Source organism: Schistosoma mansoni, chromosome W, assembly GCF_000237925.1.
Source record: "Schistosoma mansoni strain Puerto Rico chromosome W, complete genome".
Lineage (NCBI taxonomy): Eukaryota > Metazoa > Platyhelminthes > Trematoda > Strigeidida > Schistosomatidae > Schistosoma > Schistosoma mansoni.
Genome location: NC_031502.1, coordinates 8,256,493 through 8,271,094, shown reverse-complemented (window position 1 = coordinate 8,271,094; position 14,602 = coordinate 8,256,493). Strand labels below are relative to the sequence as shown.

At 34.2% G+C, this 14,602-nt stretch overlaps 1 protein-coding gene across 1 annotated transcript; it reads left to right on the top strand.

Annotated features, from left to right (window-relative positions):
* Positions 1–608: 608 nt before the first annotated feature.
* Smp_007760 (putative alanine aminotransferase) lies at positions 609–12,856 on the top strand (the record flags this gene model as incomplete). Its single annotated transcript, XM_018800116.1, has 9 exons — positions 609–722; positions 759–957; positions 1,841–1,971; positions 3,074–3,190; positions 3,900–4,249; positions 5,417–5,525; positions 7,666–7,887; positions 9,045–9,157; positions 12,766–12,856. 9 exons carry the CDS (start codon positions 609–611, stop codon positions 12,854–12,856), a joined length of 1,446 nt encoding a protein of 481 aa, XP_018653962.1.
* Positions 12,857–14,602: the final 1,746 nt, after the last annotated feature.

The following is a 14,602-nucleotide window of genomic DNA, read 5'->3' as shown; positions in this document are numbered from 1 at the left end:
GATGTTTTGGCTAGAGTTCAGTGACATTTCACTCGCCCTACAGTATCATATCACTTGATAAAGAATTATTTTAAACTTGCTGCCCGAATATAATTCTTTGCAGTCTAAATGACAAGGTCCATCTCACGGTGAGTATCTCTATGAGTGTCTCGTTTCGTCTCCGAAAATTTTACTGGTGACGTTGATATCCGTTATTCGGTTGTAGGTAAAAAATCATGATAAACCAGGCTGTTTTGTACAGTGAAAACTATTCCAGTCAGCGGAAACAATTGAATTTCAATAACTCAGTGGGCGGCAGACAACTTCACGAACGGATATAGGAGTATTCAGGTCGAACATACATAACATATCATCGCAGTGTTATGTCACTTACGAGGGTGCGCCGGCGAAATTATCGGTGAAGTGAGTGCATTTCACGTAATAAAATAACAATATTCATAAAAGCCACGATATTTCAGACAGGTACTTGTCGTGTTGTTTCAAAGTGTGAAGATCGAAACTGCAATTCATGCTTTTGTTTGTATATTTCAGTACTGAAGGTCAACTTAAATTCTGGTTTCTGTGCTAACTTGAGTCCTAAATTGGTCTTCCCTTACTTCGCTTTAAACATGGATAAAGTGCTAACACTTGACAGTATCAATCCTAATATGATAAAAATAGAATATGCAGTACGTGGTCCAATTGTGGAACGTGCTCTCCAAATCGAAAAAGAACTCAGGAATGTAAGTAATACCCATATATAATATAGATAAATTTAGGGTGATAAAAAATCCTTCAGTGAAGTTGTCAAGTGTAATATCGGTGACTGTCACGCAACTGGCCAAAAGTTTATCACGTTTGTACGTCAAGTTACTGCCTTGGCAACCTTTCCTCATCTCCTTGAAGACAAGAGTTTTCCAGAAGATACTAAATCAAAAGCTAAGGATTTACTAGCAGCTTGTTCTGGTTCTAGTGTCGGTATGTATGAATACTATGTTATTTCTTGAATCATATTTACCTTTTTGTATTCGCGTCACTCCTTATTATTCTAAATTTATCACGTATATTCAACTTGATTGCAACCTGATTATGAAACAACACACATGTTACCATATACTTGAGGTCGATGATGTTCTAATCCCGTTAAAGGAACTACTTGTCTATGAAATCACTTACTTATGGCCGGCTATTACCTAGGTGAAATTGTATACCGTCTGTCATTTGTAGCTAGAAGACCCAATCTCGGACGCTTGGTAGAGATGTATTATTTCTTTATTTGATTATTCGCTAGATTTAACGTTATCTGGATACATCATATGCTGAACAACATTTATTTAGCTGTCGTATTCACCGCTACTTATTTGCAGTTAAAACAAATGATTTTATTGAGGCTCTATTTAGAAGAAAGAAAGCCTAAACCATACATTTTTTTTATTTGAAATCGTCACTACGTATTATCTACTTCCTATCGTTAGTGCTTCGTAATAAGACTAGCTTTTCTGTCGCATTAACTGAATTTAGCACGACAATTCATATTGTTACCTTTAAAATAGAAAAATCACTCAGTATATGGTACAAACCGTCAGTGCTGAAGGTAATTAATCAACTTAAAACCAGATGTGGTTTAATTTTCAGAGTGAGATTCAGGTTTAGTCATGATACTAAAACTTATTGATGTAGCCTCTTGGTCATAAGTAATGTGAGTGGTTTAAATACTGCTTGATTATGTTTCTACTCATGTACTACGCTAAAAGATAGCTTTTGTTTGTCACTAGCATCGATTCATGTATTATCATGCCATGCGTTAACCGCACATTAGTAGTATTTGCGGTTAAATGTTTCACCCGTTTCTTGATTTCAGGTTCTTACAGTCACTCTTTGGGGCTGGAGGTTGTGCGTAGAGATGTTTCAAAGTATATACATCAACGCGATGGGATTGAGTCTAACTGGGAGAATATCTTTCTAGCTTGCGGAGCTACGGAGGCTGTAAAGGTATTTTACTTACAATTATGAATTGACTTGTTTTCGGCTTATATATTCTTCTTTACTAGACGATAATTTTATTGAACGTGGGTGGAATTGTCTCAACATTTGCTTTGAACCAGTCAATCCTAAAAGAGATAGAGCCAAAAATACACTACCTTTTGTGCGTTTTTCTTGCGAATTTCAAAACGTATGCTAAGTTTTGTAGATAGAATTCACAGTAATAGATTATTCAACGGGGGATTTCCTAAAATTTACTGCAAACGCTCTACAATTTCAAGAACTTTTCACTAAATAGTCCAAACAGGTGTTAGTAACAGTTGAAAGCCAATTAATAAAAGGTGTCTATTTAGAGTGCTACTACTTGGGCATAGCGTGAAATACGTCGAAAAGATGAAGGGGGGGTGAAAACGCCAAGTGGGCTGAAAACAAGTGTATTAAGTATTGTTGCTTTACAGACTTATAGGATGACGAATTATTTAGTAATAAGACAATTTGTTACCTTCCTTTTCAATGACGTTCCACTGAGTTTTAAAGCATTTTTACTCGATCGTTTTAATTCACATAATCAATGCTATAAAAGCTAATCATCGGCATCTGAAGATCTTATCCACCGTGCAATAACAGATAGTCAAAGTGATGTGCACTTTACCAGCTTTTTTCGAGATTTTGAATGTCTAATGAAGTTTAAATACCGAAAATTTCAAGACATACTGCCGTATCGATATGGAATTAGGTCACATTTCCCTCCAAATCTTGACTTATTAGTAAGACTTTGTGGTTTCTGATTGTTGATATTCGGGATTGAAATTGGCTAGTTAAACTTTTCATTTGTGCATTGTGTGCGTATTGCAAGGATATACCTAGTTCTGGAATTCTTCGTAAACATGTGGTTACTATACTGTTACATTTGCAAAACCTATAAGGATTTAGTTTATTTTTATAAACAGTCAATTGATAACACATAACAACAATGATTAAACTGACACATGGCACAAATAACCGTATGGTAGGTTTTCGACGGCTTACGTTTATCTATTTTTTTTAGATATGGTAAATATGGTCATTTTAGCGGATTTTGTTTGAGTTACGCATTTTTGTGGAATTTTAGATGTTACTGGAAATGATATCCACAACCGGTCGAGACAGTGAACGCGCAGGTGTTATGATTCCAATACCACAATATCCTTTGTATTCAGCTACGAATTCTGAATACAACAACTTTCAGGTTGGTTGATGACCCTTTTATTGTTGCTTTTAATAAATTGTATGGCGAGTTTTCTCGTCAATTCTTATGACGTAATAGTGAATTGCAGCCACATTAGCATTTTAGCATAAATTGGATTCGTATAGATTTTTGGAATCAGGAACTCACCATGTTTTGAGAGTCGAATAATATCTTTAAACTTTAAATCACTGAAAATAGTGTTTTATGGCTTTTTTAAGCTTGCTGATGCTAAATTTGAAAAATAACTTTAGTCGTGTATTTAAAATTAAGGTGCTTGAACTTCGCCTCTGGTCACGACCGTGTATTATTTTCCTATCTATCATTGGGTTGTATTTGTAGAGACAAAGAAACATGGGTGCAAAGATTTTCTATCTTATTTTATTGAACAATCCTGGTCACACCGAATTCTCAAGAATTTATCTACCAGCTGAGAACCTGGTTTTTAATATTAGTTCTTAACCACGGACAATAAACCATTGTTTCGTGTAAATTTACATTTACATCATCAAATTAATGCAACAATTGACCTCAAGCTTTTATTATTAGTGATCGATGACAAGCGATTTCATTTTCACTAAATCTCCATACATTCGAATGATATTTGTTTTTAATGTAATCCGGTTACTTATAATAAAAACAACCACTTCAGGTTTACATCTACCTACCATTTTGAGTTTTTTCCTTAATTATTTTACAACTTATGTTTTAGATTAACTACTACTTAGATGAAAGTGACAACTGGTCCTTATCTGCCGATGAATTGAAGCGAGCACTAATGAGTGTCAAAGGACAATGCATACCGAAAGCCATAGTTATAATTAATCCAGGAAATCCAACGGGTCAAGTACTTCCACAAAAATGTATGGAAGATATTATTAAATTTGCAGTTGATAATCGACTGATGTTGATAGCTGACGAAGTTTACCAGCAAAATGTTTACCAGCCGGACAAATATCCATGGGCTAGTTTTAAAAAAGTTTTGTTCAATATGGGACCAAGTTACTCAGGAAAATTGGAATTGGCCTCACTCATGTCCTGTAGCAAGGGTTACATGGGAGAGTAAGTCGGTTGTTATAAGATTTTTGACAAATAAGTAAATACTTGTTCTGATATCCTTCTTTGGGTTTTGTTCACTATCGTACTCTCTTTTCAGATGTCTTCATTATCTGTTTTACGACGTATACTAATGTTTTGCATTTATAAGACGACATTTTTATATTGATTTAGAGCAAAATGTTGGGTTACTCTGAAAGCGTTTTCATTGTGAGAAAGTTTTGTACTCATATACTTTCAACCAAGATGGTTTGTCACAAATATCAGAGCCCTACCTACGTTGAAGTCCTGTGCTCCTACTTAAATTTAAGCTAAACAGACACTAACAGTGGCATTAGTCAGTTGAGTCGCTTTTTGTCCGTCTGAGGATTGGGTAGACCTTTTTATAGTGTCGTTGTGATATTTTGAGTAGGTTGCGTTAAACCCCACATAATACTGGTAACTTCCAACTGCAACGACCCAAGTTCAACCACTACCTTCGTTAAGTGTTGAACACTATACAACAAAAGACACGGTAACAGGTATGATGGAACTGAACTGTGCCGATAAAATAGCTGAAAATAAACTATAGCAGTGGTTATTCAGTCACAGAGATAAAGTTAGATGAGAATTTTTTACGATTTCTTACACAAATGATAGGTTATTAAAATAGTTCAGTTATGTCTTCAAGTAGATATTGTTACATAACTTGACAACCGGCGTCGTAGAATAACCCGTCCTAGTAAAAGAAGACGGGGGGTGTGTTTCACTGGCAAACTAAACTTAAAGAAGATAATCTTACTATAAGCAGTAAGTTATGATGTCTCAAATACATACTTTGTGGTGAGACAGTTCCTTTGAGTTTGTTTAGGCTCCTTTAATAATTTTATTTTAATTTAGACGTTTGTCTTTTGTAAGCTCTTCTATGATTAACTATTACCCATAAAGTGTTTAAATGTAGGTAAGGACATTATAGCGAAAACCACCTTCCTAATGCTCTTTGTGAGACAACTAATGGAAAAACCGTTAATGTCAGTTGGTTGTTCAAGTGGGTCTTCTAAACCAGAGTAGCTAGAAAAGTGTGATGTAATTTACTTCACATTGGTACTAGCTAATTGGATATGCCATATTGTTTCTCATGTTGTTCATCGTTTTCGGAACAATTTACTGTTTAGATATTTTTGTCTATTCTAGATGTGGATATCGCGGTGGATATTGTGAATTACTAAATTTTGATCCAGCTGTTCAAGCTCAGCTTTACAAAGCCCTTTCAGCACGATTATGTCCACCGCTAATGGGACAGGTATACTACTTCATAGATTTTCAGTTTAATTTAGTTTGCAGCAATTATTACTACTGATCGTGCATTTTCGTTACGAGTTAATTCAAATGGTTATAATATTCATGAATTAGATTGTGATTGATTATATTACTTACTTACTTACGCCTGTTACCACTCGTGGAGGAACATAGGCCGCCCATCAGCATTCTCCATACAACTTCATACTAGGCAATCCTTTCCAGTTGTTTCCAGTGGTCATTCATCCTTTTGATGTCTACTTCCAATTCCCGACGCAGTGTGTTCCTTGGTCATCTTCTTTTCCTTTTTAATTCAGGATTCCAAGTGCTTGCCCCGTGATACCGTTTGATGATGTCATCAATGTATCTTGTATCCACCTTCAGTGTCTTTTCTCAATTTCCTCTCCAGCTTGAGGTTGGTTTGTTCTCTCCCACAGTAGGCTGTTGCTGATGGTAGTTCTCCAAGTTTTAGCTCCATACAGTAGGATTGTCTTGACGTTTTTATTAAGGATTCTGACTTTCGTATTGGTTGAAAGCTGTTTTGCGTTTCACATGTTCTTCAACTGTAAGAATGTGGCCTTTTCTTTGCCATTCCTCACCTTTACGTCTGCATCAGATTCTCCACATTCATCGATGATGTTACCCAGATGAGTGAAACTTTCCACCTCTTCCAGAGTTTCCCCATCGAGTGTGATTGGGTGGGTGTTCTTCGTGTCGTATTTGAGGATGTTGCTTTTGCCCTTGTGTATGTTGAAGCTTACTGATGCAGAGGCGACTGATTATATAGTGTGTATAAATTAGTAACCCGGTTAACAATGTTATAATTACTTTATTATCTCTATATATGTTTATCTAATAATTCCATTCACTTCTTAGCTACATTTTCGCCATACAGTTTTTATACTTGGTGTAGTTTGCAGTATCAAGAATTCAAAAGTCTTTACATTCAGATCAAGTTGCCCAAACGGAACATGTATTTGAAACGTTATGTTAGCATCATTAAATAACCAATATATAACTGTAAACTTGAGAGGTTTATCCAAATCTGTCGACTACAATTATCAGAGTTCATTTTACTGTCAAATCGCTAATTTATAACTGATATCATCCTGAAACTTTACGTGTAAATGCAAGCTTACTAATCAGGGATCATATTTTATCCACTAAACTAGGTAACACTAGGATCCCGAATCCATATCGATTCATCCTAAATATTTATCATCAAACTATATTACCTCTGTTCAGCCAACCTGGTTAATTATTAGAATTTGAATCTTAGTAAAACACAATAATGAATCGAAGCTTATTATTGGAAAAGTATCATTATTGTCTTTTTGTAAAATCGGACACTTTCTGTTTAATACATATAACTTCGGTGCTTGTTGCCATAAGAGGCATTAAATGTGGATTTCGTGTAGCAAAGCAAATATCCTCCTATGTGCTAATTACGTTTCTTCTGTACGGTACATTTATTTTTGTTTTTGGTACTTTCATAGAGCCGTCACATATACTTGAGTTCGTACACGTTTAAGTTTATTAAACCTTTTAATTAACCTACTAAATAGACGGTGTCACTTATGTCGGCAACTATGAGTATATAACCATAGGAGATTGATCACGCGTCACAGCCTACATACATATTCCTCTTGATAGCCTAAATATCAGCTACTTAAGTCGCTCGATGACTCATTTACTTGCATATGTGTTTCTGATGTCCTATCCATTTATTAGTTCTCTTTCATTTGCATTTGCACTTATTCGTATTTGTTTTTTGTGCTTGGTGGCTTGGTGATCTGCGCAGTACGACAGTAAACTGTAGCCACCGTTTTGTATTTGTTCCCTGAAATTTATACACCATTGAGAGTTATCTAAGAGCGAAGCATAGGAGTTATCTCGAGGATATTCCATTACACTTTAAACTAGGTCAAGGAAACTGGATTGCTTTAACGTTTGGAGACAATTTGTTTTTGATCAATTGTCTCTTGGTTTAAAATGATGTCACATGTTATCATAGTAATTCTTATTCCAATAAATGACCAGTGTATCATGTATTTTTCTCATTTATACCACTTTTAATGGATGTTCAACAGTTTCATTAGTGTTATTTTATCTTTTGTGTTTTTGTGCAAAACAAAATTACCTAGGTAGCATTAGATGCAATCGTGAATCCGCCTAGACCAGGTGAACCATCATATTCCTTATTTGTCAAAGAACGAGATGATGTATTGAGTGCATTGAAAGATAAAGCTGATATCACCTATAGTGCACTGAATTCGATGCCAAATATGTCATGTAATCCTGTTCAAGGCGCAATGTATGCCTTTCCACGCATACATTTACCACCAAAAGCTATTCAAGAAGCTAAAGTAGGTTCAACTAAACACTAATAGTTGAGACCTGTATCGTTTTTGCCATGTTTTTCCTTCACTTATCGCTGACACATTTTCTCTCCCTGAAGTTATATTTGCTCACGAAAAACTAAAGATATCACTCACTGTCTAACTCTTTTAACTGAAATTTACCGAACTTAGAACACACAACCCAGTGATTAAAAATATAATTGCCTAAACTATCGAAGATTATTTTCATCGTCTTGTTTGAGATAAACATTTTTTCTCTTTAAATTCATTTTGTATTGTTTGTTTGGATCTTCCCATTGATTTCGAAGACTGCAATTGGTCAGTCTTTTATTGGCATATGTTCATCATGTGCGAATTGCTTCGATATCCTCTTAAGTCAGAAGCGTTCTCTTCGTATAACTAACATTTTTCGTAGATTTCACCGTCATTAGATATGAAAGCTTAGATACCCTAATTTTAAACATTTCTGTCAGGTCGGTTGGTAAGCAGAAATGTTCAGATCATACAGACTTAGGAGGAAACACGGATAAGTTTTAGGTAGTTGGAAGTAGTTGACAGGAAACCCTGAACTATTGAATCGTAAGTTTTCTTCGGGGAAAGCACTTTACATCAAGTAACGTTAATTACAAACAGTCAAAATTTGACAATGACAAAAACTTAAATTACATTTTCATAAAATGACATTCGATTATTGTGTGTTAGGTATGTTAACATATCTAAAAGCAAACTACTGCAATTTTGTGACATCCTATTTTTACTTCGATTAATCCATTATTATTAAGATGGGAGTTTGTGGAGATTGTAGTGATTTTAACAGCTGAATTCATGAGTCGATATAAGTTAGACTCATGAATTCAAAAATTAAAATCCTTTATTCGCCGTGACAAAAGTTACCACGCAAGTGTAAACTGTCTGGGTCATTTGAAGACCACAGTCTTTTAGCTTAACATGGTCTACCTCTGAAATAAACTCAAAAAGAAACTACCATAGAGTGAATTGTGTATCTGCACAGTGAAGTTTATATTTTCTATCCCCTTAAACTAGCTATCAGGTTATCAATGATAAAATGTCTTCGTTAAAATTAATTTGGCATTCTTTGCCCGAAATTTCTTTTTCATTTTACCAAAAAAGTAATATTAGTAATTCACAATTGTCAATTACAGAGAAGAGGAGAAGCACCAGATTTCTTCTATTGTTTACAACTGTTAGAAGAAAAAGGTATATGTGTAGTTCCCGGTTCTGGTTTTGGGCAGCAAGAAGGAACTTATCATTTCAGGTAAATAATACATTTGTAAAAGTACCCTTTCGGTGGTATATATATATATATATATATATATATATATGTATATATATATAAGGAAACAGTAAAATATCTCTCTCTCATTTAATCGTCATACATTTTCAAGCTCCTGTTAATTAGTCTTATCAAAGTCTGAGTTCAGTATGTTTAAATGTAAAATAGTTAAATTCATCTGAGCAAATAATATTCTATCAGGATTGTTTCTTTTCGTTTGACTGTCAAATTTTTCCAATTAGGAATGATGGACTAGTGGTTGAAACAGTGGAATTTAAACTCCTTTTCATCTGCTTTGCTTTGGCCAACCAATAGACATCATGCCTCAACCGGAGCTCGTAACCCAGTACATAAACATGAACTTGTCATATAGATCTTTGTCAGAAGGGGTTTTGCGGAGATTTTAGTAATTTCATAGTTGAGTTTATGAGTCAGTTGAAGCTAAACCACCACGGAAAACGTGAAATCCCTGTACGACTGTTTCGTCCCGGTATGGGACTCCTCAGCAGTGCACATACACGACCCCGCTCCGCGAGATTCGAACCTAGGACCTATCAGTCTCGCGTGCGAACGCTTAACCTCTAGACTACTGAACTAGCCGGCATCCAACAGTGTTAATGTCTAACTTCTACTAATCTAAGAAATAGAGCTCTAAAAGTTCTTTCAGCTTAGTGAAAGAATGTTTTCATCTTCAACAAGACTGATGATATATTCAAATAAACTGAATCGATAGTGAATTTGAATCCATAATTTCTTTATCATTCATAATCCTTTTCTGCAAAATAACTCTCCGTTTACATTTCTAATAAATCGTCAAGCTTATTATTTATGATGTGACTTACTTCCATTAACTATCTTTAAGCATCTCAATTCAGCTCAGATACGTAGTATTTTAGTAATGGATTGTATATCGTCATGGCTCTAGTGTTTGGGATCAATTTGGATTTTTTCTTTCAACTAGATAATGAAGCCCGGAACTACTATGACTAATGTACATATTTGTGCACATGACTTTCAGCCATCAAGCTATCAAAACTAAAATAGGCGACGCAATATCTTAACCTGTGATCAAACAAATTAGACTCAAGTACTTTGACTCTATTGAATTCCAATAGACGGGTTTTCTCAAGTTTGTTGATTATTCCAACTTTTATGTAGTTTTGAAAACAATGTGAAAAGTTAAATTCACTTAGTATTGTTCGTTTGAATCTTCCCATTGATGTTTAGGACTGCAATTGATCAGTCACTTATTGGTATATGTGCATACTGTGACCCATTGCACAAGTAAGTGGCTAACAGGACTCAGTAACTAAGTGGATAAGGCGATAGCGTTTGAAGCAAACGGTACTAGGTTCGAGTCCTCATAGTGAACATCAACTCTGAGATACAGTTACATCCAATTGACCCCAGTCCCAAATAGGACTAAACTCGCGTGCTGGATTCCACTACTAGCCACTATCTATCTTTGCTTTAGAATGTCAAAAGTTGATGAATGCAATACAGAATATAGTTTGTGCAACAACAAAAAAAAGAAACACAACTATAAAATACTTCAGTTTTATGCTTAATAGTATATTATTAACAAACTATTTTGTTTATTCATAGTTGCAAGCGTGAGTCAATTGATGCTAGACAACCAAGGAAAACCTGGAAGCACTAGACGGCCATAAAACCACTTCTGATAATAATTATCATATGCTCACTAGTGACTGACTTCGAGAGGTAAATCCTGGAGTTCTAGTGAGAAGCAGTGACCAGTTGAGTTCAAACCACGTCTGTTGTGAGATAGGAACTCAATGAAGACAATTGATGAACGGTCGCTCAACTTTGTGGATTGTTTGGAGTTAGACATAAACACCATCGGATGCCAGCTCAGTGGTCTATCGGTTAAGTGCTCTGGCGTGAAACTGATAAGTGCTGGGTTCGAATATCGCGAGGCGGGATCGTGGATACGTACTGCTGAGGAGTCCCATAATAGGACGAAACGGCCGTTTAGTGCTTCCAGGTTTTCCATGGCGGCCTAGCTTCAATTGACTTACGCTTGTAACTATGAAAATACTAAATCTCCAGAAAACCCCTTCTGATATTTTGTTTATATAATGACTCAAAAAAGAATGGTCATTTCAATGTGACGTGTAAATACATTTGGTACATTTTAAAACTTTTACTTATTAATTACGTGTGTACGTATAAATAAATAAAAGCCACTTTTTATTTTTGTTTATTTTATAATTAATATATATTTAATAAAATTTCAACAAACCACTATGGTAGTTTTATAATAAAAAATACAAAAAAATTTTTTTTATTTTTTTCTGCTTTTTAATAAATATACATAATTTGTTTATCTATTTTAACTTATCCAAATCTGGATGTGTATTTCATTTGAACACTGGTTAGATATTGTAAATTAAATTGGCTCATATGTATATATATGATTACGTAAACTGTTTAGAAATCATTAGAGTAAATAAAGTAGTACGATATGTGTATAGTTTTTTTTCTCATAAGTACCACATGCAGTTATCCCTGTGAACAAATCATACTAAATTGGTAGGGTTTTTTCTTTTTTTTTTTTCGCTTAACAAGGCTAATTTGGTTTAATAAATTTCCGAGATATCATTGTTCATATTCATAATATGTTAATAGATGTTTAGTACTTATTATAAAATAAACTTTTACAATTAAACAGTTCTCGCGAGGTGGGATCGTGGATACGTACTGCTGAGGAGTCCCACAATAGGACAAGCGGCCGTCCAGTGCTTCCAGGTTTTCCATGGTGGTCTAGCTTCAATTGACTCATGATCTCAACTATATAAAAATTACTAAAATCTCCACGAAACCCCCTTCCGATAATTAAACAGTTCTTAATATTTAAATGGCAATTAGATTGATTTTATATTATTTGTATGATGAAGTACATTCTATCTAATGACATTAATTTTGGAAGAAATGCTTAGCTAATAATCTGTTTTATTATTTTATTGGGCTCTAAGAAACACTTATTAGGTTATGTGCAACTTAATCTTTTATATAACTCCAATAATAAATACAGATCAAGTATTTATTTTATGGTGCATAATAGATGTATACGGAATAATTAGTGATATCAATCTTTGGCACTTTAAACTAAAGGAATTATCATCAACTCATTATCAAGTACAGGTTCGTGTACATGGAAGGTTAGTGACACTACTTGGTTACAAAAACTGATGTAGGTGAGACAGATTTTAAACTTGGAATTTGATGGTTGAACGTCGAACGCCTTAATCACTACTCCACTCCTTCACTTTTAGTGAGCGCGTTAGAATTCAAATATGAGACTCCTTGATTGAAATTTGACTACTATGGTGTGTTAACACAAGTTTTATTTGACAATGACACTGAAATATCTTTAAACATAACCTGTTTGCTAACATTTCTTGATTAAGTATGTTTATATTAAATCATTAACTGGTCAGTTAAAACTGAAGTACTAGCTATAATCTTGTTTAATATCTTCATACTATTACAAATAAGAATAATTCATGTTACATATAAAACCATGAATTCATAGAGTTTATGTTTTGCTTTTATTTACTTCTATACAGAACTACTATCCTACCGTCTATTGAGAAGATGAAATATGTTATGAAACAAATCGAGGAGTTTCATATATCATTTATGAAGAAATATTCCTAATTCTGTATATAAATAAGAATGATAAATTGATTAGTCAGATACATTATTCAAGGCTATCATTCAGATTAGTCATGTATGCATAACTCACTGTTCGTTTATGAATGGAGTTAAACCTGCAAACCGTTAAACTTTATTATTACCACAATGTATGTATACATATAGTGAAAATATGTACATGCAAATTGAATGCTAACCAATTTACGTAAATTCTTTTATATATGGACAATTTTCAATGACTTCAAGCACACTCTATTGTTTACTATAATCGTTTTTATTTTTTACTTACTTATAATACGAAATTTGGAAATATATTTAGTTAGTATGATGAAAGATTATTGTTTTAATTGGTGTTGGGTGTCAGTTATTAATTAAAGTTACAGGATACTTCAATAATCTATTTAATTGTAAAGAGATATCATATACATTAGTGATTTGAGGAGCTAGATGGAAACTGGTCATGTTGACGGCATCAATAAACATAGAACTTGTGTTCAGGATTATTATTGTCTTTGAATAATTTATCCGATACTTTACTCGTTATTATTTAATTAGCTACTACAAATCAGTTTTATTACTCGTTGATTCATTGTTAAGATTCCTTGAGGTTACTAATTCTTCCTTGTAACGCAACAGAAGTATAAATGGCATAAAATCAAAAATTATAGTACCCATTGAATCATAACAAAATTTTTATTAGGACTCATTTTGTTGGTGAAATCAGAACATAGAAAGATATGTTTATTCAATGGTTATACGTCTTGTTGAAGGGATCGATAATTAGACAATGGGTATTTTAAAATGAGGTCGTCTTTTTTTTTTAATGTAATCTCGCCAGTGACCTATTCGGACAGAAAGCGACTGTATTGATTGCTCAGTGAGTAATCATCCGTTTGTCTAGTTTTTTGAGCTGACCTAATTCCTTCAAACAAAATGTATTACAACCATTCGACTGAGCAACTGGACATTGTATACAGCATGTCCCGATTATAGGTACGGTAGGCAAATAGTTCGACGGTAACGTCTCCCACAGAGAGAAGCGATCTTATTAAGATTGTAAATACATTTTGTTAATGAATCCCAACTACCAAAAATCTAAGTCCATGGTTCTTTACAGATCACCTCCAACTGATTGAGAATAGAAGAGTGTCTGAAAAATACAACGTAAATGGAAAAGGCTGCCGCAGACTAAGTGACTAAAGAGAAGTCGTTTATTAAATAATTTTAGCTTTATCTAGGGTTTTAAGCTGTTCAATTAGTTTAAACTATTTGGTGCTTGGGAATAACCTTGTATGGATATGGTGCTGATGCAAGCTAAAACGAATCAAACTTCTACCTGCTACTTATATACAAAATGTGGATTGTGGAAGTTTCAACGGATCTGTACGGATGACTTTAACTTTATTATTTCAGGTGCAATGAGATTTTGGTTGACTGGTTTTTGGTAGAAAACATTTCAGGTTGTCCTTAGCGATAGAACCAACGTTATTTATTTCCATTTCGAATGTTCTAATCTTCTTTATGTGTTTATAACCCTCAGCAATAATCATTTGTATTAAGTTGACTTTATGTTAACCGTGAATAAAGATAGAGTTCTGATAATCATTAAAAATGTCCTTTATAACCGTTGCTATCAAATGCTACCGGCTCATCACCTCCAGGTATGCATTTCAGAGCTATCGATCGATTCCAACTGTGGTCATTGTTGGATGCGGGACAGGTGTTCAGTTTGCCAGAATCATAGGTCCA